Source organism: Pezoporus wallicus, unplaced genomic scaffold, assembly GCF_028554395.1.
Source record: "Pezoporus wallicus isolate ANWC-B61680 ecotype Strahan unplaced genomic scaffold, APGP_CSIRO_Pwel_v1 contig_2870, whole genome shotgun sequence".
NCBI lineage: Eukaryota > Metazoa > Chordata > Aves > Psittaciformes > Psittacidae > Pezoporus > Pezoporus wallicus.
This window is the reverse complement of record NW_026636990.1, coordinates 287,556-310,634: the sequence shown is the minus strand read 5'-3', so window position 1 is coordinate 310,634 and position 23,079 is coordinate 287,556. Positions and strand designations below refer to the sequence as shown.

General features: G+C 42.8%; 1 protein-coding gene and 1 non-coding gene across 3 annotated transcripts; both read right to left on the bottom strand.

The window, feature by feature from the left end:
- Window positions 1-17,814: 17,814 nt before the first annotated feature.
- On the bottom strand, window positions 17,815-22,364 carry GPX8 (glutathione peroxidase 8 (putative)). Of its 2 annotated transcripts, XM_057402647.1 has the most exons (3): window positions 22,084-22,354; window positions 21,227-21,488; window positions 17,815-18,567 (listed from the first exon to the last, which is right to left on the bottom strand). In XM_057402647.1, exons 1-3 carry the CDS (start codon window positions 22,288-22,290, stop codon window positions 18,404-18,406), a joined length of 633 nt encoding a protein of 210 aa, XP_057258630.1. In that variant the 5' UTR covers window positions 22,291-22,354; the 3' UTR covers window positions 17,815-18,403. The 2 variants fall into 2 exon arrangements, with proteins under 2 accessions (XP_057258630.1, XP_057258631.1); XM_057402648.1 differs by lacking the exon at window positions 21,227-21,488 and having other exon boundaries at window positions 18,403-18,567; window positions 22,084-22,364.
- TRNAN-GUU (transfer RNA asparagine (anticodon GUU)) lies at window positions 19,666-19,739 on the bottom strand. The gene has a single exon. It is a non-coding gene; the product is annotated as a tRNA-Asn (tRNA).
- Window positions 22,365-23,079: the final 715 nt, after the last annotated feature.

The following is a 23,079-nucleotide window of genomic DNA, read 5'->3' as shown; positions in this document are numbered from 1 at the left end:
TAAACAAAACACTTCCAGGTATGCTTTATCACAAAGCAAATATGCCTGTGTAACCATGGGGCATTTTACTAGCATTCACTACAGTGCAAATTAGCAAGTAAGTCGTAATTTCAAGATAATGAATGCTTGTCAATTATGTTTACATTTCAGTAAATATATAAGGGCTAGATTTAGAAGTGATTTTGACATGAAGAAGTTCTTCAGTGACAACCAAGAGTGAAACAAACTAGGATGTGGAGAAAAGTACTGAGGGATTTGCACTGGCTTTCAATGCTCATATTCAAGATTTTTCAAAAAGAAAATACTAAAACTGAGGAACAAAAACCAAGTACAATGGGAGATGACACACAAGCAAGAAATATTAGCAGTAGTACTTACAGTCAAGGTAAAAAAGGTGAAGGCAGAAGTTAGAGGCAAATGAGAAGAAAATCACTAGCCACAAGGTTGTATTTCAATATAATAAATAGAGGCAGTCACAGCTCACAAGTGCTTTTACAAATCCACTGGGAAAAGACCTCATCATAGCAATCCATGCTTCAAAACACAACCACACACCTGACAACCAGTGTCCAAGTGTCAGTGTTATGTGTGGAGGTAATAACCCAGTGAAGGTTGAGGCACTGCAATGCCTCAGTTTGGGATGCAGGACTCCTGGACTCATCACTTTGCGGTGGACGTTTTCTTGGTGTTGTATCTGCTCCAAGATACATTTCTTTTTCCCTGCTCTGGCTCTGTGTAGGCAACCTGAACATGCAATGGTGTGTGTACTCATCAAAGGGCAGAAAGTCAAGCACTGGCTCCACCTGTGCTCTGAGCTGCCAGGAGTGCTCTGTAGTTGGTCAGATGTACTGGTGTACTGCCATTCAATACTGGCAGGTCCTCCTAACAGTGTCCTGGGTTAGGTGATGAAAGAGGTGCTTCTGCAGGTGTGTGTAAAACCACATGTGGCTGCCAGTGTATGGAGCCACCTCTTCTCTCCTGATCTTTGATTCCTTCCTTGGAGTTGAAGGGCATTACCAAAACACTGCATTTGACTCATACAGTTGTCTCTATGAATGTGTTTTTTTGTCATAAGCATGTACCTGGCATTCAGGACCAATGTGTCTGTTTGCATTTCCCCCTGATTTTTAGTTGTGTATACCTGTCCTGGGTTCAGCAGTAGCAGTCATGTTTCTCCTTCTTGGTAGCTGGTGCAGTGCAGTGTTTTGACTTTCAGCTCGGGAACAGAGCTGATAACAATGATGTTTTGGTTTGGCCAAGGACTTTGTGAGCCTCATGCTCTGCCAGGGAGGAGGGGAAGCCAGGAGGAAGCAGAGACAGGACACCTGACCCAAACTGACCAAAGAGGTATCCCATACCACAGCACGTCATGCCCAGGATGTAACTGGGAGTTAGCCGGAAGGGCTGGGAGACAGCAGGGTTGGAGGAGGTATCGGTCGATGCTTGGTCGGGCTGAGGGGGCGAGTTATCGGTCGGCTGGTGCTGAGGTGTTGTATTCTCTTCCCTTGTTATTTCCTTCATCATTGTTATTATTGGTGGTAGCAGTAGTGATTTGTGTTATACCTTAGTTACTAAACTGTTCTTATCTCAACCCGTGGGAGTTGCATTCTTTTCGATTCTCCTCTCTGTCCCTCCGGGAGCAGGGGGAGGGCAAGAAAGAGGGGGAAGTGAGCGAACGAATTACCTGACTGGGTTTAAACCACGACAGTTCTTTTTGGTGCCCAACGTGGGGCTCGAAGGGTTGAGATAACGACAGATCTGACTGGATTAATAGTCACTCGTCACAATGCTGATTTATTGGCTCTCAGAGTTGTTCTTGTTGATCTCACAGTTTCAGAATGTTGTAACTTACTTAGAGCCGGTATTTGCTGTGTTAGTGTTTATCAAGTGTGGGGCCTGGGCTAAAGTTCTTGTCTCACTGTGCTTTATGGCAATGGCTTGTAATACGGGCGGGCTCCAGCAGCAGGGCGGGACGGACGTGGCCGTGGACTTGTACCTGGCCGTCCGGCTGCTCTTCACCGTCCTGGCCCTCACCCTACTCTCCATCTTCGTGAGGCCGCGGGGAGCCGAGGGGGAGCGGCCCCGGGAGCCGGCGGCTGCTGAAGCGGCCCGGGAGAGCGGCCCCGGGGACCAAGCGGCGGCGGGAGCGGGGCCGGAGGCCGCGAGGGGACGGCTGCCGGTGGAGGAGGTCGGGGCGGTCGAGGAGAGGAAGGAGGCGGCTGCCGAGCAGCGGGAGAAGGCGGCGGAGGAGCCGAGCCCCGCGGCCGAGCCGAGCCCCGCGACGGCAGAGAGCATCCCCCGGAAGCCGCCTGCCGAGCCCCAAGAGGATGCAGGAGACCACGCAGCATTTCCCGGCAAGGCAGAGGAGGAAGAGCTGGACTCAGGAAAAGAGAAGCCGGTGGTGGGAGAGCCGGCAAGCACAGCAGCTACACCAGCCCCAGTGACAAGTACAGCAGCTACACCAGCCCCAGTGACAAGTACAGCAGCTACACCAGCCCCAGTGACAAGTACAGCAGCATCGTTTGAGAGTTCTGAAGGTTGTGAATGGCCTTTGGGTACCCTTGGGACCTGCCTGCTGATTGTGATGGGGATCAGCATGTTGGCACACACACACAGACTGTGTTCTACCCACAACCATTTTGTCTGATCTCAAAAGTTAAGCAGAGTCAGGTTTGGGTCTTGTCTGGGGTTAGACAAGGATGTAGGAGGACCAGGAGATTTTCCCCAAGGCTGGACAGTCATGAGTGGCAGGGTGTGTGGGACAGTATGGGCAAGTATCTAGTCCACTGGGCCCCTCCAGTGCTTTGGAAGCATCGGAGATGGAAGGCAGCTGTATGGAGTCCTCAGCAACAAGCTGCAGAAACTGCTGAAGGGGACAGTGAATTATTTTGAGCCTGGTGGGCCCATGGCACTTCAGGCCATCAGAGCAGAGATGCAACATAGAGATGGACTCATGATCAAGGGGTGGACTTAGCAATGGACACTATTGCCCAGGTTATTCACGAGTGTGAACACTGCACAGTCTCTCCTGCTCTGGAAGACTGTTACAAGAGATGGAGCCTGACATCATGGACCAGATGGACTCAGCAGCTTTATAGGGACTGGTCCGTGCACTAAGATAAGAGTGCACTGAGATAAGAGTGATGGTATATTGAAAATGTGGGATCTGGGCATGACGTGAATGGTATGGAATAAGGGGTGGATAATGTCCTGGGTTCAGCAGTAGCAGTCATGTTTCTCCTTCTTGGTAGCTGGTGCAGTGCAGTGTTTTGACTTTCAGCTCGGGAACAGAGCTGATAGCGATGTTTTGGTTTGGCCAAGGACTTTGTGAGCCTCATGCTCTGCCAGGGAGGAGGGGAAGCCAGGAGGAAGCAGAGACAGGACACCTGACCCAAACTGACCAAAGAGGTATTCCATACCACAGCACGTCATGCCCAGGATGTAACTGGGAGTTAGCCGGAAGGGCTGTGAGACGGCAGGGTTGGAGGAGGTATCGGTCAGTGCTTGGTCAGGCTGAGGGGGGCGAGTTATCGGTTGGCTGGTGCTGAGGTGTTGTATTCTCTTCCCTTGTTATTTCCTTCATCATTATTATCATTGGTGGTAGCAGTAGTGATTTGTGTTATACCTTAGTTACTAAACTGTTCTTATCTCAACCCGTGGGAGTTGCATTCTTTTCGATTCTCCTATCTGTCCCTCCGGAAGCAGGGGGAGGGCAAGAAAGAGGGGGAAGTGAGCGAACGAATTACCTGACTGGGTTTAAACCACGACAATACCTTTTACTGAAAGCTGTCCCAGCTTTCATAGGCAATGGTTGAGCTGGTGCTGGGGCACATGAGAGGACTCTGTGGCCTGAGGTCTGTAAACACTAGTACCTCCACTTAACCTTAAATATGCAAATTGACTTAGTGACTTTTGCAGGACTGCCTTACTTAGGCCTAGTCATGTAATAGATGTGATGGTTCCGCTTGTATGGTTTGTGTGGTAAGGTGTGGATCCCACAGGATTTGATATATTAGTTTCTTGAAGATTTAAGTAGGAAGCTTTAAGAGAAGGGAGGTTTTCTACAGTGACGTTTCTAGAGATCATGATTCTACTGTTTTGCATTTCAGTACTTCACTGCTGTTTGAAGTAGCCATCCTGAGGCGTGTAATAAAAAAAAACTATACCACTTACACTTGCTGAAACCCAGCAGATTAGTTCTCTACTTCAAGTGTTGGAACTTTTAACTTTAAATGACTCCTGAAAAAGAGTTCCGTTTATTAATATAGGTTGATGTCAAATGCCTGAAAAGTTTACATGCCTGCAAAGAGTTTTCTCTTGAAAGTAGTCTATGTTGTTATACTTTCATGGGTCTTCATTGTCCACCAACTAAGAAGCAGCTTTATAATTCCCTAACTTAGGTGGATCTTGGGTAGAAATTAACAGACAAAAGTTTCCTACAGTTGTTTGTATCCTTGGGGCATTTTGCACAATTTTTTGTAGTGAGAGGTAAAGAGTGGTACAAAGTCACTATTTAACCTGTGATGTACCACTGCTCAGCTTTCTAAAAGCTCTGATTAAGTTATTTCTTTTCTTATGAGAAGATACCTGTATTTCCTTAACATGGTTGTTTTTCTGTGGATGACTGCATAGGTGATAAGAGGTGTGTACCCAACACCTCTATAGAGTATTCTTCAGAAATGTAATAGCTATCAAATATATATTCACATTATCACAGTAACAAACACATGCTCCAGGATGTTCTGGGGTGTGCAATGCAGAACAAGTGCATTTCAACAAAATTAAGAGGAAAGGAAGAGATGAGGCTACAAATAATACGTGAATAATAAAATAACTACAGATTTATTTATTGAGAAATATTTTCTAGCATTTTATTCTTGGTAGATCTGATAGTCCTCAGCATAGTTCCATTTGTATGTATGTTTGTGTTGTGTTCTTCTCTTTTCTTTTGTTGCCAAATTTATATCTTCTAGCAAAATTCAGAGTCCCCTTTGTCTCAGTTGGTCTTTGGGTGGGCTCAGAAATCTAAGGCCCTTGCAGGACTGGAGAGTCACACTGCCTCTGAGAAGAAAAGCTGGAATGGACTTGTATCTGCTGTGAAAGAAGAGAATTTCACAGATTGTGGGTGGACAAAGATGATTTGACCCGTATCTGTGACCTGAATATGAAGAAAGGGTTTTAAAAGCTTAAGAAGGTGGAAGAGTTGAAATAGATGAATATCTACCATGAAGTTAGGCACAAACTGCCTATCTTTGATTCATGAAGCTTTTAAAGTGCTTAACTGAATGAACACACTCTTAGAATACGAATGATGAATTAACCTATGTCATCTAGAAACTGCGTAAACCACTGGTTTGCTGAAGTTACTATCTCAATAGTGAGGGATATTATCTGGGTGTAACTACAGACCTGTTTTTGAAGAGTGTAGTACCCAACAGAGAAACAAAACAAAACAAAACAACAAAACCAAACAAACCAAACAACCTACCAAAATACAATTTAATAAAAAACTTAGCTTATGGGTTTCAACTATATTGAAAATTTTCAACTAGATTGAAAATATTGTCTAACATTCCCTGAATGTTAGTTTTTTGAAGTGAAACCAGAGAACTGTTTCCATGGGAAATAATGGTGTGGAGGTGCAACAGAACTTCTCAGCTGATGGAGCTGGACCTGTCAGCAATTACTAGATTGAAACATATTTGCAAAAAGAGGTGACAGGTGCTTTTTTAGGTTTATATCCTGTATACCCAGGAAAGAATGTTAGAAGCCTTGACCTGTCTCCAAGACCACCTCCAAGAATTGTCTACAACAGATGTCTGAAGCTTTGGATACAGTTACAGTTCATAATTATTCAATGCCATAATTACTTTTTGATAATTTTACAATAACAGCAGTTTGGTATAGTAATATAAGTAATGTGGTAACAGTGGAAGCTGCTAGAGAAGCTTTGGAAAGCACCACATCTGAGTGGCATTTTGATAGTTTGTCAATCCAGACTCTCAGGATTCCAAGAACTATTATTTAAGCACACAGTTGGCAGCTGGCAAGGAACGCAGAGGTTCTGTTGTTGGGTTGGAGTTTAACCAGGGTAAACAAATTGTAGCTCTATGTTCTGCAGACCCCAAAGCCACCATGGGATTCCAAGGTGTTTGAAGCCTTAAATGAGACATTCTTTGCAGCAGTGGTGTGCTGAAATGGATTCTTAATGTGCACAGATAAAGGAGGTGAACACCGAAGACAGAAACTTAGCAGAAAGGCCTGGGACAAGCAGCATAGGTCTTGGTCTGCCCACTGAGCAGCAAAACCAGGCAATTATTAGAGTGCACTACTGTTTTATGAAAGCTGAAGGTCATGTTAAACAGTATATTACATGAAAAGTCATATAATATATTCAAATGCACTTATTCCTTGGTACACTTGTTTTATTTTTTTCTCCTCCCTTTCCCCCACCCTGTTTTTAAACCAATAAAAACCTATTATAAGCCAGAAACTGATGGCTGACCCAAATTCTTTCCTGAGATAAACTGATCCTTCATCTACTTACACATGCCTGACAACAACGCTTGTTATTAGTGCTGAATTTAACATTGGAAATATAAAAAAGTTTAGGTGGAGGGGAAGGTGTGGATAAATGGTAAAAGTCAGAAAAATATACAGACAGTCTTCACCTCTTAAGTGTCAGTCTATCCGCATAGTGCAGCATACTTGCAGTGACAGAACGTAGCACATAAGGGACAGTTACAGGGTTTTTAATTTATTTTCTCACTTGTTTGTGTAGATGCAACTTTTCTTAATGTCTGAAGTGTTCATCTGAGGATAAATAGTGGACAGTCATTTCTACAGCTCACTTCCCACACACTCACAACCCCTTTCCTGTGCTGGCAAAGGTATATGAAATGGGAGATGCCTGATGAGCAAACTAGCAGACTGAGATGTTAAGTGCATGGCTTAAGGTAATCCCCAGAGAAGAATCAGGAACTTTTTTCTCTCATCGTCCTCTGAAAGACATCTTAATAATGTGTTTTTACAGCTAAAATGAAGCTGTGTTTCACTGCCAGAATATTCCAGTTGTCTGGGCAATAATATTTCATACTGGAGTCTAAACAATGGTTGTTAGTTGCAGTGTGAAATGATGTGATGAAAACAGCCATATGAACTGAGTACCTTCCCTTTCCTGATTCTTTCCTTCCCCTCCCTTTCTCTGCTTTCTGTTGCACTTAGAAACACTTGAGAGGCAAAGCTCCCTTTTATAAATCTACTACTATTGTCAGTTGTTTAGAGAGGCCAACCATTATATAGCATAGTTGAAAATATTGTCTGACATTCCCTAAATAGCAGTTTTTTTAAGTGAAACCAGAGACTTATTTCCATGGGAAATTATGGTATGGAGGTGCAACAAAATCTAAAGAGCAGTTTTGCTTACCTCTTTCTCTGACATGCAGACAAGCTGTCATCTACTAATTTTAAGACAATTTTCTATGACCAGCTCTTGTGATCCTCTACTTGCCAGAATTTGGTGAAAACTAGCATCACCTCTTGTCAGCAATTATCTGGCAAGGAGCACCCTCATTATTGTGTTCCGAACACCTGGGGCTTACAATTTTTAGCGGTCCTTGGTTAGCAGTCTGGATGTGATGAATCCAGCTTTTTCTGAAATGTGTTATTTCAGTTAGTGCTTAATAACCTGATAACATTTGGGAGGCTTGTAACTGATGTCCAGATCCCACCTTCAAACTATAAACTGGTATTTCAGCTTGAAAAATTCTGAAGGCTGCTTCTTCTGAAAAATTGGTATCAAAAGACTTTGGGGATAACAAAGGAGAAAAACCCAAAAAGTTACTATGGGATTGAGAACCTGCATGCCAGCTTTCAAGAATGTACCAAGCAACAACGTATCAGCACCATCTGCTGCCAGCAAGGACAAACTACATGGTTCCTACATAGTGTTTGGGAGTATTTTTACAGTGAGCTACAAAAATTCACTCCCATTTCTAGTGTGTAAGTGAAATAACTGAGCAATTGCCTGCATCGGTTCTATAATGAGGAGCCTAAAATAAGAAAGAAATGAAGTGAGAAAGAAATGAAGACACTTGATCGAGATGAACTTTTCATTTCACTGTGAAGAGACACATGTTAGTGAGATGCTGGAAGCATTTCAGAAGAGATGCTTATCTGTGGAAAGCTTTTCTAAAACAAAAGTCCATTGTCTAAATTTCAGTTTCAATTTTTAAATGACAGAGGTTTTATCTACCACATCATTTCCAGAGTACGAGGTGCTTCAAGTGAAGACAAGAGCTTTAAGGATATCCTTGGTGTGTTGTGTAATACCTGCCTCAAAATCCAAGTCATCCTCCTTAGCAAACATAAAGCAACTCAGATTTTCCCACTTCTGCTTATTTCTGGATTTTATTTACCAATGACTTCATTTAGGGATCTATTTACTTTAAAGCTACTAACAAACATAATGTCTTGGCATGTTTTTTACTTGCTAATCAGTATTCAGACATTTTACAGAAAAGCCTCCAAATCTTTTCTTGTAATGCGTTCCTGATGTATGCATGCATAAGGTTCACAGACAGGAATCCCTGATTGTAACACCAATTGCAGTGCATCATGTTATTTACTCTTTAATGGCTTACTCGGCATTAATTAATCCTAATTCTAATTCACTCAAATAAAACCTGGTTGACTGAACAATTTTTGACTTGTATTCCAGTTTACAACCATATAGCTCTCAGACTGTGACCTCTTTCGAACCACTGTTTCGACCACTGTCGAACAAACTGTGTGATTACAGGTTTGCTCATCTGAAATTAAGTTTTCAGTGCCATCAAAAGCTTCGTTAAGAGGCCCAGACACTGGTCTGATACGTAACGGCTCAATATACTTTGCCTGAGCATTGTTAATTCATTGAGTATTAAAGTCAGCTGGCTTTGCCATGCATGCCAGCATCTGCTGTTAGGGAGGGTAACTGCTGGTTGGCTGTGAACGGTAGTCTTGTAGGAAGAGCTCGTATTCAGTTAAACGAACAACTGAAGCACTGCAAACAATCCTTTGTGGCAGTACTCTAGCAATGAATGCCTTACGTGTTGTTTGCTTTACGGAAAGCTTTAAGGTGGAGTTGAGTGACTCAGACACTTCGCGTCCTGATTTTGCTTAGCTGCGTCCTTACCAGTACGACATGAGATAATAAAATGGCACTTTTGAAATAGTCTAATTTTGATGTGCCAAAACAGGTCTATCATCTGATATTTAAGTATTGCCTGTAACTCAAGCATCAATAATCTCCTCCGTCTTGCTTACATGATGCCCTTTTTCAGATGTGATGTACGCAGCAGCTGTAGAAATAGTAATGAGTCAGAAATGGGACTATTCATGAGAAGATCTTAAGGTCCTTTCCAACCCTAACTATTCCATGATTCTATTGGATTTTTGCAGAAGATTTTTTGTTGTTGTTGTTCAAATGATACATTTCCAACTAAAAGTCAGAAAAATCTCTTATATTCCTGAAACCTTAAGTGAAAATAACTTTGAGCACATTTTTAAAAGTGGCAGTCTGATCCTTACTGTAAAAAGATAACATTTTTAATGTTCATTCTCAGATCCAAAAGCTAGAAAGACGAAAAGCTTTTTCTTTTTTACAAGCTGCTTGTCCCTCAGCTTCTGTCACTTGAAAACCATCACTCAAAATTTTGAAACTAACAAGGGCTGAAAAAAGAATGGTTCTGAACTTATTTTTTGGGGAAAAAAAAAAGGAAAGAAAAAAAAAAGGAGGTGTATGTTGTGGTAACTCATCTTTTCACTTCCTAGCTCTTTGGATTTAACAAAACCTTATCTTGTAACAAAAACACAAAACCCACGTTCAACTTATTTCCTGCCAACTCCAGTTTTCTCGGGTGACACGAGTGCCTAAGGTGTGCGCAATACCCCTGTTACCTGCACTCCATAAACCACACGTAAGCAACTTAATCTGCTGGGACAAATTAATTGTCCACATTTCCCCCTACGACTTGTGCCTTTGCCCATCACATTGAAGCAAGCGATCGCAGGTTGAGTGATGGCCGTGGTTAGGTTCTGCCCGGTTTTGTTTCTGGAAGCCTTGGCCGTCACCACAGAGTGCAGAGATGCGGCGCACTGCTTTAGGTCTCTGCCTAGCCCAGTTTTCAGACAGCCGGACCCAGTCACCTCAGCTAGACAATGCTTCCCAGGCCTCCCTGCGAGTCCGCTACTGGGTGCCCTTGTCCGGCTCCTCACCGTCCGCAAAACCCTCGGTAAGAACACAACCGACGTGAGGGGTTTTGCCCGTGGAGTGCGCCGAAGCTGCCCCGCTCCGCTCCCCGGGCTGAGGCCGAGGCAGCCCTGTGGAGGTGACCCACCGCCCCGGCGCGGCGGGAAGCAGCCGCTGGGGTGCCGGTCCAGGGGCCTGTCCGTGCCCGGGAGGAGCTAGGACCGTTTGGCACCGGCCACTGCCCCGCTCCCCCCGCGCAGGGGCTGAGGGACCCGCCGCGACGGACTCCTTTGCCGCCGCCCGCCGCCGCTCCTTGGCGCCGCCGCGCAGCCCGGGCGCGCTCCGTCCCGCCGGCGGGCCGGGCCTGGCCGGGCCTGGCCGGGCCGGGCCGGGCCGGGCCGAGTCGCGCCGCTGACCGCGAGTTCCCGCCTCGCCGGGCGCGTCTCAGGTTGCTTAAAGAGCACCGGCGGCCGGAGAGGAGAGGTGCGGGGTGTGTGGTGGAGGGGCTGGCACCGCCGCACTGGCAGCACGGGCTGGCGGGGCTGCGAGCGGACTTTCCCACAGGTTGCCTTCCGTACACCTGCTCTGGCCACCCGATCACATCCCGGCGGGCGCCCCTCCGTCCGCAGGGAGCCACTTGGAGGTCAGGTCATCACGTCTGAGGCGGCAGCGGCGGTTGCCTCTGGCGGCCCCGGTGGAGATAGAGTGGAAGCTGGAGAAACCGGACCGGAGGACAGGCGGGAGGGATGAGGATTCGCTGCTGGTAATGGTGCCCTGTGCGGGGAGTGGGGGCGGCCGGGGAGCTTGTCATGGGGCTCCCAGCGAAGCCTTGCAAGGAGCTAGGCGGGGTGGAGAGTGATGTAAGGGAGGAGAAGCTGCGAGGCATGCGTTTGTGAAGTGGTGCGCCTCTGTGTTTCTTTCAAGGAGAAAGGGATGAGAACATTTGGAAAAGACCTGAAGCGGAGCCGAGAGCAACGCCTGCAGAAAGCAGCTAAGGTAAGGGCAAGCACAAGCATTCACAGTTTGTATGCGCTGCGCTGAAGAGCTCCTCGTTTTACATTTCTGGGGGAGGGAGAGGTGGAAACTGTTGAAAATAAGTGATCTTAAAAACAAAACAAAACCAAACCACCAAGATTATAGTATTTTTTTTCCTTTTCTATTAATCATTCTCACACTTCCTTAAATGTACCACCTGAAATGTCAGGAAAACACAAGTTATGGTAAAGTGTCATCTGTTGAGAGGAGAAATTCAAAACACCTGTGTGGGCTTCTCTCCTTTGACACTAGAGGGACTGCTTGCTGTTTAAACCGAAATGATTGAAGGGGTTGTATGGATTTACATACCTGTCTTTTTATTGGCAGTGCACGCTGATTCGTCCACATTTAGAGGGTGGTAAATACAAAAGGTACAGAAAACATTCTTGCATAACCAGTAGGAACATAGGTGGAAAGCCTATAAATCACCAACAACATGCTTGACAGTAAAAAGAGGCAAAATACAGGCAGCTTGTGCCTTACAGAGTTGACAGAGATCACAAAACCTGGTGAGACAGCAGTACACAACCTGGTGGAATGCCAGGTGAAGGCATAGAAGGAATTGACCATGCTGAAAATACTGTAGCAGGCAATGAGTAGTATGCTCTCAGATGTGACCAGAGTATAGAAATGTAGCCACCAGCATGCTGCTAATGTCACTTCTACATAAATATTTCATGTAAGTGACCCCGTGGGAAAAGTTATGTTGTTAAACTGAGCAATGACTGGGTCCTAGGAGAAGAAAATTTGGAGGGGGATGGTAAGGGAGGACTAATGACCAAAACTCAAGAGGATGTAACAGTCTGGCAGTGCGCTAGCTGGCTGTTGTGTCTGAAGTGTCAACAGCTGCTAGCTGCGCTCCATATTGTTTCATACAAAAGCATCGTGGAAAACTCAAGAGGTGGCCTCCTCTTGCTATGGAACAAGCAGAACTCAATTAGCCAGTGCTTTTATGTGGCTGCTAACAACAGCATTCAGGCAAGTAAATTTTCCAGTGTTCTGTTTCATATTGAGTTGAGATTTATGTTGAGTGATTTAAGTCCAGCTTTAAAGAAGCAAGGGAAAGCTTTGAATTTGGTATTCATTTTCATATAGAGTGTATAACTCGGTGGCTGCTTTCCAGCATGACTTCAAAGGGCTTTCCATCAAAATGGATGTTGTAGGTAAAATTTTGCCTCTATTCAGCCTAAATCTGTAAGCTTGAATCTTGGGATCTTTATGCACTTTCCGTTATGTGGCTGTAAATGGAGGTAGTGTGGCTGATCACCTGATGTTAAGTTGCTCTACAGAGTAACCAATGATAATTCTAATTTCAAACTAGCCTAAAGGTGACTATACTTTGGGCTCATCTAGACTAAAATTTCAACAGTGACCATAAATTTTGTCTCTAAATTGGAGAGACATCAATTTGATGGATGGACCACCCTGTGGATAAAGGACTGGTTAGATGGCTGCACAAACAGTTGTGGTCAATGGCTCAATGTCCAGCTGGAGACCAGTAATGAGTGGTGTCCCTCAGGGATCGGTGTTGGGACCCGTCTTGTTTAACATCTTTGTTGCTGACATGGACAGTGGGATTGAGTGCGCCCTCAGCAAGTTTGCTGATGACACCAAGCTGTGTGGTTCGGTTGATACGGTGGAGGGAAGGAATGCCATCCAGAGGGACCTTGACACACTTGTGAGGTGGGCTGATGCCAACCTCATGAAGTTTAACCATGCCAAGTGCAAGGTCCTACACCTGGGTCGGAGCAATCCCAGGCACAGCTACAGGTTGGGCAGAGAAGAGATTCAGAGCAGCCCTGCGGAGAAGGACTTGGGGGTGTTGGTTGATGAGAAAATGAACATGAGCCGGCAGTGTGCGCTCGCAGCCCAGAAAGCCAACCATATCCTGGGCTGCATCAAAAGGAGCGTGACCAGCAGGCTGAAGGAGGTGATCCTGCCCCTCTACTCTGCTCTCATGAGACCTCACCTGGAGTATTGTGTGCAGTTCTGGTGTCCTCAATGTAAAAAGGACATGGAACTGTTGGAACAAGTCCAGAGAAGGGCCACGAGGATGATCAGGGGACTGGAGCACCTCCTGTATGAAGACAGGCTGAGGAAGTTGGGGCTGTTCAGCCTGGAGAAGAGAAGGCTGCGTGGAGACCTCATAGCAGCCTTTCTGTATCTGAAGGGGGCCTATAAGGATGCTGGGGAGGGACTCTTCATTAGGGACTGTAGTGACAAGGACAAGCGGTAATGGGTTAAAACTTAAACAGGGAAGTTTAGATTGGATATAAGAAGGAAATTCTTTCCTGTTAGGGTGGTGAGGCACTGGAATAGGTTGCCCAGGGAGGTTGTGAATGCTCCATCCCTGGCAGTGTTCAAGACCAGGTTGGACGAGGCCTTGGGTGATATGATTTAGCGTAAGGTGTCCCTGCCCATGGCAGGGGGGTTGGAACTGGATGATCTTAAGGTCCTTTCCAACCCTAATTATTCTATGATTCTATGGATGCCCAAGAGAGAAAGGACGGAAGTTAAGTATATGTGATACTAATTAACTTGTGGAGATAACATGCTATATTGGTGCTGGTAAAACCGAGGCAGGAAACTCTTTGCAATGCTATTCAGTTCTTTTTGGATAGTCTGGGATCTGATTCTAGTCATACTGCACATAGGTTTTAACTATTACTTCTGTTTTTTTTAATCAGAAACTTATCTGTGCAATATATTTCATGACAATATTTACTGCTTGAACTTGTGCATATATGTGAAACGTCAGCTTCAAAACAATGAGCAATGCTGAATTTAGGTAGAAAATAAGAGATGTTTCCAGGCATGTTATTTCATGACACATCTTGCTCTGCAGGGATTCTGTGTCTGGTAGGCAATGTGTTGCTAGCTGGCTGCTGTATCTGAATGGAGCAGTCACTGCTGCACTGTCACCAGCTGCAGAGCCAGCTCATCACTGTTTAAAGGAACAGCCAATCACTTTGGAATGTCGTAGGGGTCTAATTTCTGGGAATGCAGGTGGTGTGTTTGTGTGTGATGGGATGGCAGTGTATGTTAGCTGGTTAAAATTCTGACATCAGCTAACATGCAGTTGCTATCCTTTTCCACATACCTTGATCACTGCAATGGAGAGCTACTACTTCTGCATTAGGAATCTTTTGGGTCCACCTAATTTTTTGACTGTCAGGCTTATTTTTGGTATTATAGTGGTATCTTGTGTTTCTGTTATCCACTATCATCCAAAGAATTGTGAGAATTTCTAGTTGATTTAGTCTCTGATTTTCATCTGCTTTTAGCTACCAAGGTAACAGGAAGTTTGTAAGTCCCTGAAACATAAATAATTCAAACATTTGAAACAATTTTAAGCTATAGAAATTTTCTTGAAGCAAAAGAAGAACAGTTAAAAAGTCACAAGAGTTTTAAAGTTTGGTTTACTGAGTAAATAGATGCTGGAAAGGCTTAAAATAACTTCCTGAATGCTATATCTGAAAAATAATTACCTTTCCATTCTATATTAGAGAAAAGAAAAAAATACAAGTCACCTTTTAGAGTTTTTCTTCTCCTCTTGCTTCTCAGAATAACTTAATTTGTGAACAGCAATACATTTGTAAACAGACATGCACATAGTCTCACTAACCAGGAGACACAATCTGAATAGGACATAATATTATACCTTGGAAGGATAAGGGACATAAATACACTGATCCTTTGACTGATGTTACACTGCAAGCTTCTGTCATGCTGCCACAGGTAACTGAGTGTTACTTCTATCCTCATCCCAGCACTTCAGGCACTTTGAAAAATTAAAAAGAAACTTGTTATTACTTGCTGTATCTGGGTGCTGCCATATGTGCCTTGCAAAGTGCAGGTGTCATAGGAAGAGAAATAGCATCACTGTTTGTGATGGTCCAAAGAACTGGGGTGATCCTGCTGCTGTGCGTGGTGGTTAGGCAGTGTACTTAGTAGCTGTTCTACATACACCAGCAACTGATTACACTGCCACATTACCACATCACTGTTGAGACAAGAATGTTATCATAAATACTGTTACAATAAATACACTGGTTTGAGAAATATATCATCTGATCCTTAAAGGTAGTATTGGGCCCAGTGCCTGCCTAATTCCCCTGACTGAAAGGAGCTCTTCTAGGTTATACAAACTGAGTGAACAAGGGTAAAAAAGTAACTGTGACTGTATTTGATGTACCTGTACACCTAATCCGACTGGCTTCTGAAGAAGTTAATAAATTATGTAAGTATTAAGTAAGAGTTTCAGGTTTGGGCAGTTTAATCTTAAATTGGTGAGATTATTTAAGAATCTAATCAACAGGTTTTAATTTGTTTATAGTGTTTGTAGTTTAGTATTTTTTATAAGATACACCCTACATAAATTGTAAATGGACATTTATAAAAACATGTATTCGTATTACTTTGTTGACTTTCAACTATAGATAAACGTGTGCTTGTATAACGGTGTTCTATCTTTCATTTTATTTATTCCCCTTTCCAAGTCTGTGTAGATTTGGCTGGCAAAGATGCCTGTTTTATTTTTACCCTTTTTTAACTGTTAACTTCATTTTAAGGAAGAAGTGACAAGTTTATCAGTGATCTGCCCTAAATATTACATTGGAAAAGCTGGTACGTCTCATGAAGAATAAGTAATACAAACGTACTGAGCTTACAGTTTGAAAAACTGAAAAACTTAAACTCTGTGTAGATTCAAGACTGAATGGTACCTATATTCAAATTTCTACAGAAGATGGTTGTAGTAGATTTTGATCAAACAGTAAAATAAGACATTTAGTGACTGTTTCCTCAGGCAAAACCTTCCTTTTCTAGAAATCTAAAGTAAAAGTAATTCAGGAAGCAGGGAGTTAAATAATCATGTCCACTCTTTTGCTAATATCCCATGCTATTTCTGAATATCAGGAAAGATATTTGATCTCAATGCTGGCACTGAGTTATTTGACATTACAGCATGCCCTGTGAAAAATAGGATGTGAGCCTCAGTGAGTGAATTGCAAGCAAGGTGTGCACACTCCCTTCCTTCCTGATCCCTTCCAAATGAGAAAATGATACTGCACAGTTTATCTCTCAATAGGGTATTTCAAGAACTTGGGTGAAATTTCCTGTATGTTGAGTAATACGCTCAGGCAATAACAGGACTAAAATATATTATTTTTCAGGTGTTCCACTAACAGCACCCAACATTTCTTTATAACTACCCTTTTTTTACTCAGTGATACAAAAAACAGGGAGATATAGTAGTGCACATGAATGGATGTGCATGTTTTAGTCACATACATTTTTTCAAGTAAAGATATCATCCACCACTTACGGGAACAACATGGTGTCCTGCCACTTAGTTCTATGGGATAGACTGCTGCCAGTGAGGGGAGAGAATGCACATTTCTGTTTCCTTCCTACTCCATCAAAGCAGCAGGGACATGTGACAAAAATCACCTGACACCTTCCACTACATGTTCCCAAGGCTGGAACTATACATGCACAAGAAAACAGGAGTGAAACACAGAACCTCAGTGTAAAAGCAGGAGCTGTTTTGACTGATTGGGTGTAGAAACCTGTGAGCAAACAGTTCAGAGGTTGGTCTAAACCACCAGCAATAGGCACAGTTGGACTAACTAGACCCTTATGTAGGCCTCTGCTGATCTCTGAAAGTTAGAGTGGATAAAATTGTCATGCATAAGGTTTGACCTTCCTTCCAAAATGATGCTTATCTTACTGAGGGTGACTGTTTAATCCTCCACATCAGTATCATTACTCATTCTTTTTAAACTGTTTATGTCCTTATCCTTCAGAGGCTTCCTGTGAAATTCTCCATGAATTTCACAGATGAATGAGAAAATACCCTTTTTAAAATTGCTTCTGAATTTCTCACCTTTTAAATTCAGTTATGTGGCTATCTTTATTGGAAAATGTTTTGAAGCACTTTGGGTATTTTCAGTCACTTAGATTTTCAAGAGAACAGTGTTAATGTTTCCAGTCCTTTTTCATATAGAAAAACCCCTTTGAGATGCTGTTTCCTCTCATTTATTTTCTCTCAGGCTTCCTTTAAGACCTGGACAGCTGGAATGAAGTTCCTTATTTCAACTTTCTGTCTGTATTCATCAAAAGATAAATCAAAGCACTTGGCAGTTTGAAATAGAACAGTGGAACAGAGCTGGAAATGGGTTTGCGGTTACATGCAGGACTGGGGAGACTACAAGTTGAGAAGAGTGGGGCTTAAGGCATGAACTTTCAGCCCCTTCTTCTACCTTTACTGAAGGACTGGTTCATTCCAGAGATGCAAGATAGAAGGATGTCTGACTGTTGATGATTGTTGCCCCTTGAATCTTCCTGTGAGCACCCATTTGTATGTATTCACACAGGCCCTGCTTTCATCCAGGTCAGGAGGCTGGGGATCCAGCTCATAGCCAAGCTGCTCTACTGCAGTGCAAATGTATGCAGAAGGCTAAAGACGTTAAAGGTGCTGCTGTAAAGGTGAAATGTAAAATTAATCAAAATACAAAGCAGGCAAGGAAATATTTTTGCAATTTTTCCTTTTTCTTTTCATAATTTTATTTTCTATGTACACTTTTTTACAACTAAGTTGACAGCTTTACAATTCACTCATCGTTCCTGAGAAGATACTGCAAAGCTAGTATCTTCAGTTGCATTTGTTTCTAAAAACCCTGATGTGATGGATCTGGCCCCATGTGTTTCAGTCAGGGCATTTATGTGTTAATGGAATATCAAAATCTATTTGTTCCTGGTAGATGAGAAACAAAACTCTTCTGTGCAAATACTGAGTAATTCATCAACAATTCCTCTTCTTTTTAGCTATCTCCCTGCTCTTGGTGACTTTAATTAGCTACTGTCAGTAATGTAAAGAAACATTCAAAACTTTATGCAATTTCAAGGTCCATCCCTGCAAGGTACTGAGTGTCTTGCTATTCTTGGTAGACTCCCATGGTTCTCAAGGCCATTACATGAACCAGTCCAACATTAATAGACATAGTATAGCTGAAAATACTATCATCAAAGCGAAGTAAAATCACCTGATGCTTTAGCTTCTAGCAGCATTTTCCAGGAATGTAGTAAGGCTGTGTACCCCTGTTGTTGAATGGATTTACCGCATAAATGGCTTTTTCATAGGTCTTCTCTTTTTTTCACGATAATCTGTCTAACTAATGATGCTACTTCTGGCTTGATATTTTCTATAGGCTCTTCAGGTCTCCAGAATTTCACAACTTTACCTTCAGGGCTGACAAGGTATTTCCAGAAATTCCATCGAGGCTCTTTCTTTGAAGAATCTGTAAGAATGGCATCAGATCATTTTAGTGACTTACACTTGTAATTGTTTCATTGCTCTCAGTGATTCTAAAACTATGTTGAAGTAATCCCACCTTGTTCTCTGATAGTAGTCTGGGCATGGGTTTAGTGGTTGGTGTTAACGATCTGAAAAGTGGGAAGCGAATTATGTTCTCCCCTCATTGATACAGAGCTCCTACTTCTACTATGCTCTGTTTCCTAGGGAGGATAATAAGAGGTCTGAATGCTCATTTTGGGAATCCCCAGTTTTATGCTGGTTTAGGGGAAATTAAATGGGAGCAGGAAGTCACTCTGGTGATGGCTTGACTCCTTCAATCCCATTAGGCAAAACTTTACCAGTATCTTTGCTAGGATGAATACCAAGTAAGATAATTTCTGAGATCAAGGGGCTATCCATAAACTACGTGGCTCCTAGAAGAGGCTTTGTCTTTGGAGGGTCTTACAGGTTTGGAGGGAAATCTGTCTGAGAGAAAAACTAGGAGAAAACTCCAGGAGATTTTGATGGGGAAATGTGTCCAGTGGGTAACAATACTGAATCCTACACTGATTCTTGGAATCAATGGGTTGAATTTTCCCATTGTACTACATTTGTAATGTAGTTATGACTGTAAGGGAACATCATGGCAAGCAAATGGGTATAGTAAAGCTCATGTCTTGGAGGCTTTGGCCCAGCTAGTAATTATATCTTTACTGAGTTGTTGTATCAGTTTGAAGCAACCCAGTCTCTGTATAGTCTTCATTGTTCATCAACTCATACGAATATAAAAAGTACAGACATGTAGGAAGCTGGACATTATTTGAGGAAAGGTGAGGCCACAAACTTTACCCAACAAAATGACTTACTGCTATGACAGAAACAAGAAGCAGTTGTGTAAAAGCCCTGGGATTTATGCTGCCAGGGGATTCTTTTTGCACTGGACTATCTGACAGTGGTGAACAAATAGTAGCTAGCAGTCACTGTCACAAGGGGGTGTAGCATGAAAATGCTCAATCTTAGGCTCATAGAATGGTTTGGGTTGGAAAGGACACTAAAAGTCACCTAGTTCCACCCCGCTGCCATGGGCAGGGAAAGCAGAACCCACCCCTGGGTGGGCTTGAACCACCACCCTTTCGGTTAACAGCCGAATGCGCTGACCAGTTGCACCACAGAGACTCTCTTCTGACTGTCAAGATGGCTACATGAAGAAAACAGGTGGTTCTTTAACTGAAGATGAACAATAATTTCATGTGAAGCAGAGAAATGCAGAAAAAGATAGGCCTTTTTTACAAAATATTTAAGTACCAGAGGATCTTCCTCCTCCTTGTGGGTGAACAGCATGTCAAACAAGAACCGAGTGCATATGGCTGTTCTGTTTCTTAAGTGTTAATGTCTGATACTGATTGGTAGTTAGAATCCAGATGCATCCCACGCAGCTGGTACCTATGTGCTTTAGTCTCCTCTGTAATGAACAGAAAGGCACCTCCAACATGCATTCAATAATTCCACTGGACATCAGGCTATTCAAGAGCAACGACACCTTACCTGAGGTCTTTGGTGACATGCCTAAGGGGAGGCAGGAAGAAACAGTTACAGTGACAACGGTGACTGCTTAAATGACTCCCGAATGATATTTTTCACGTACATGCTAGGTATCACAGAGGATATGGCAAGAAGCAATAGACTTAAGCAGTGTAAGAAAGATTTCATTTAGATGGTGGAATGACTTTCTGAGAAGAGGAGCTGTGAACACCTGTAATAGACTGGGAGGTTTTAGCATCTCTCATCTGACTACTGTAATAGTCTGGAAAAGCAGCTGTCGTACTAATTTGAGTAACTGTGATCCTGTCTTGGGGCAGGGAGATGGAATATGGACTTGAGCCTTCTACCTTATTTTCTCTTTAAAATGACGTGATAGAGAAGGATTATGTTCTCATTATCCTTTATTTCGTATGTCAGTATTTAGTATGGTTCAAAGACCTGGCCAAAGCTTAGAAGAATTCAGAGAGGATTTTCAAGTTGACTTTGAGACTATGAGCAATTTGGTCAACTAAAGAGAGTTTCATTTTGCTTGTGAGAATATGAGGCTCTGAGTGACTGAATTTACTGTTAACAGGATTACCTGTGCAAGTGAGTTTTTTGGGTCCTGAAATTCGCAAATCAGTGATTATATATAACTAATGTATATATGCTTTACAATACAGTTTACATAAAGGTAGATATATCACTCTGCTAGAAAAGGAGTTTTTTTAATGTGGATGTGCTTATGAAAAATCTTTCTGTAATTTTATGACCTACATAATTAGATTTTTCTCCATAAAAAAGTTGTTTTATAACAAAAGTTATACAATTTGAAATGGGATTTTGTAGATGGGACTCTTTGCTCTCAAGTTTATACATCCACAAAATGTATGTTTCTAGCTGGGCTGGACACAGTAACTTGTTTTTATAACCAGTGAGGAGAAATGGATGCTTTCAGGGTGCAAGTCATCTGACAGTATTTTTGATACCCACATTGAAAATAGATGAACTGTATGGTGAGTGCCTGTTTCTCTCCATTGACTATGTGGACTACGATGTTTCCCAACAAACAAACTCAGACTACAATTTTTTGGAGAATACCACGGTTACAGGATGCTTGATATGTAAAAGAAAACAGTTACCTATTAGAAATTTAAACGCGGGCTCTGCTTCTGATCCTAGGATCTTGATTTTGTGGAAAACAGGGAAAGTTACTCCGTAGTTTCCTTTGGCAAAAGACTCTATTTCCTGGCTTGAAGTAGGCTCTGATTCTCCGAACTGGTTGCAGGGAAAAGCCAGCACCGTGAAGTGGGAGGGGCCAAACTCTCTGTATAGTTCTTGCAGTGCGATGTAATTTTTGTCTGTGTGCTGGCAGTAACTGGCCACGTTTACAACCAAAGTTGCCTTTAGAGAAATAAAGTTACAAGAGTAAGAAAAAATCCTAGAGATTGTGTAGAGATACAATTAAGTTTTAAAATGGCATCTCCCACTAACATAATCGTTCCTGCCAGAAAGCTGTATCAGTATGTCTGATCATAATTTCAGTAAACTGGTAAGGATGATAGATTTTTAAAAAAAAATTCAATAAAAACTTCAACCTACAGCTTTGTTTTAATATAAGCATGTAAAAAAGCAGATATTTAAGGCAGGCACTAGAATCATATTTACTAGATCAATTTTCAGAATTCGATACAACATGCTACTATTCTTAACCAAGGTTAAAACGCACAAACTGTATTGTTAGGCTATACTGAGTTGTAATAAAGAATACACCACTCCACTCCCCCATTTTTCTTGACTTACTACATCTAATGCTTAATTCCTGGAGCAGTCCTAAACAAAAAACAAAAGAAATTCTTACCAGGTAACTGTTTGAAGAACAGGAATTTAGCACAAATCTTTGCTGAAACTTCCCATGACCAAACTTTTGTTTACCTACAAATGGATACCCGTTTTCAGTAAAGATTCAAGGAGAAGATGTAATAAAGTCGTAACTTACTTTCCCTCTGTACTTCTCCAAGGAAATGATCCTTCCTCGTGAATCCTTGACTTCGAAAGAATAAAAATCTTTGGTTTTAGCTTTAAAAAATCTGAATTGCAGCAGGCAGAGAATGGCGGTACACAAAACCATTGACAGAAAGACAACAAAGACTCTGGCTTTGGGCACTGAGTATTTCAGAGGATAAGTAGTTGAGAGAGGCTCCATTTTCGGAATCTTTGGAGAGGAGCCTGGGCAGGCCTGGAATGCGAAGGAGGAGCTGAAATAGGAAACTCGCAGTTCGGATTGGGAAGAGCAAGCTGCTTGTGTTGCAGCAGCGGCTGGTTCATATTACAGTGCCTCTGCTGGGCTTCAGAGCTCCTGGGGAAAGAACAGAAATCTCTCTGGGCAGAAAAATAAAATCCAAAGCCAAAATGAAAGATAAGTGTATTCCTATCACCTAAGGATGCTGAGTGCTCTGTTTAACTGATCTGTGTGGGAAACTGATGTTGGTCTGCCACACGCTGTCTTGAGAGTTGCTGGTACCTCTTGGTTTGTAGTTCAGCTCCAGTGCAACCCCTGTGCCCCTTGGGTGTCCGTGGCAGAGCGGTTCAGCAGCTATCAGACAGACCTGGACAAGGAGCTTGGGGACCACCTGTAAAGCTTTTCTACAGTACATCAAGCAAAGAAAACCTCCTTGCTGATGTGCTGGCATAAGAAGATAGTAAGATGTTTTCTGTTTGTTTGGTTTTGAATGGAGGGTGTGTGTGTGAGTGATGATGGAACACAGGTTGCTTTTCTTATTGGTTCTGGATAAGTGGCAACTAGCTGTGCTGAGATGAAAAGACTGAAGGTCTGCACAAGAGAAGCATAAGTTAGCTGAGAATTTCAATGATAAGCTAGACAGCTCCAGTGGTGTTCTGCTGATGCAATTGTGAAAGACACTCTGAACTTCAGAGCCAAGTCTGGTGTTCTGTCTGTCTTCATTTATTGTACATGTTAAAGATGTTTGCCTGT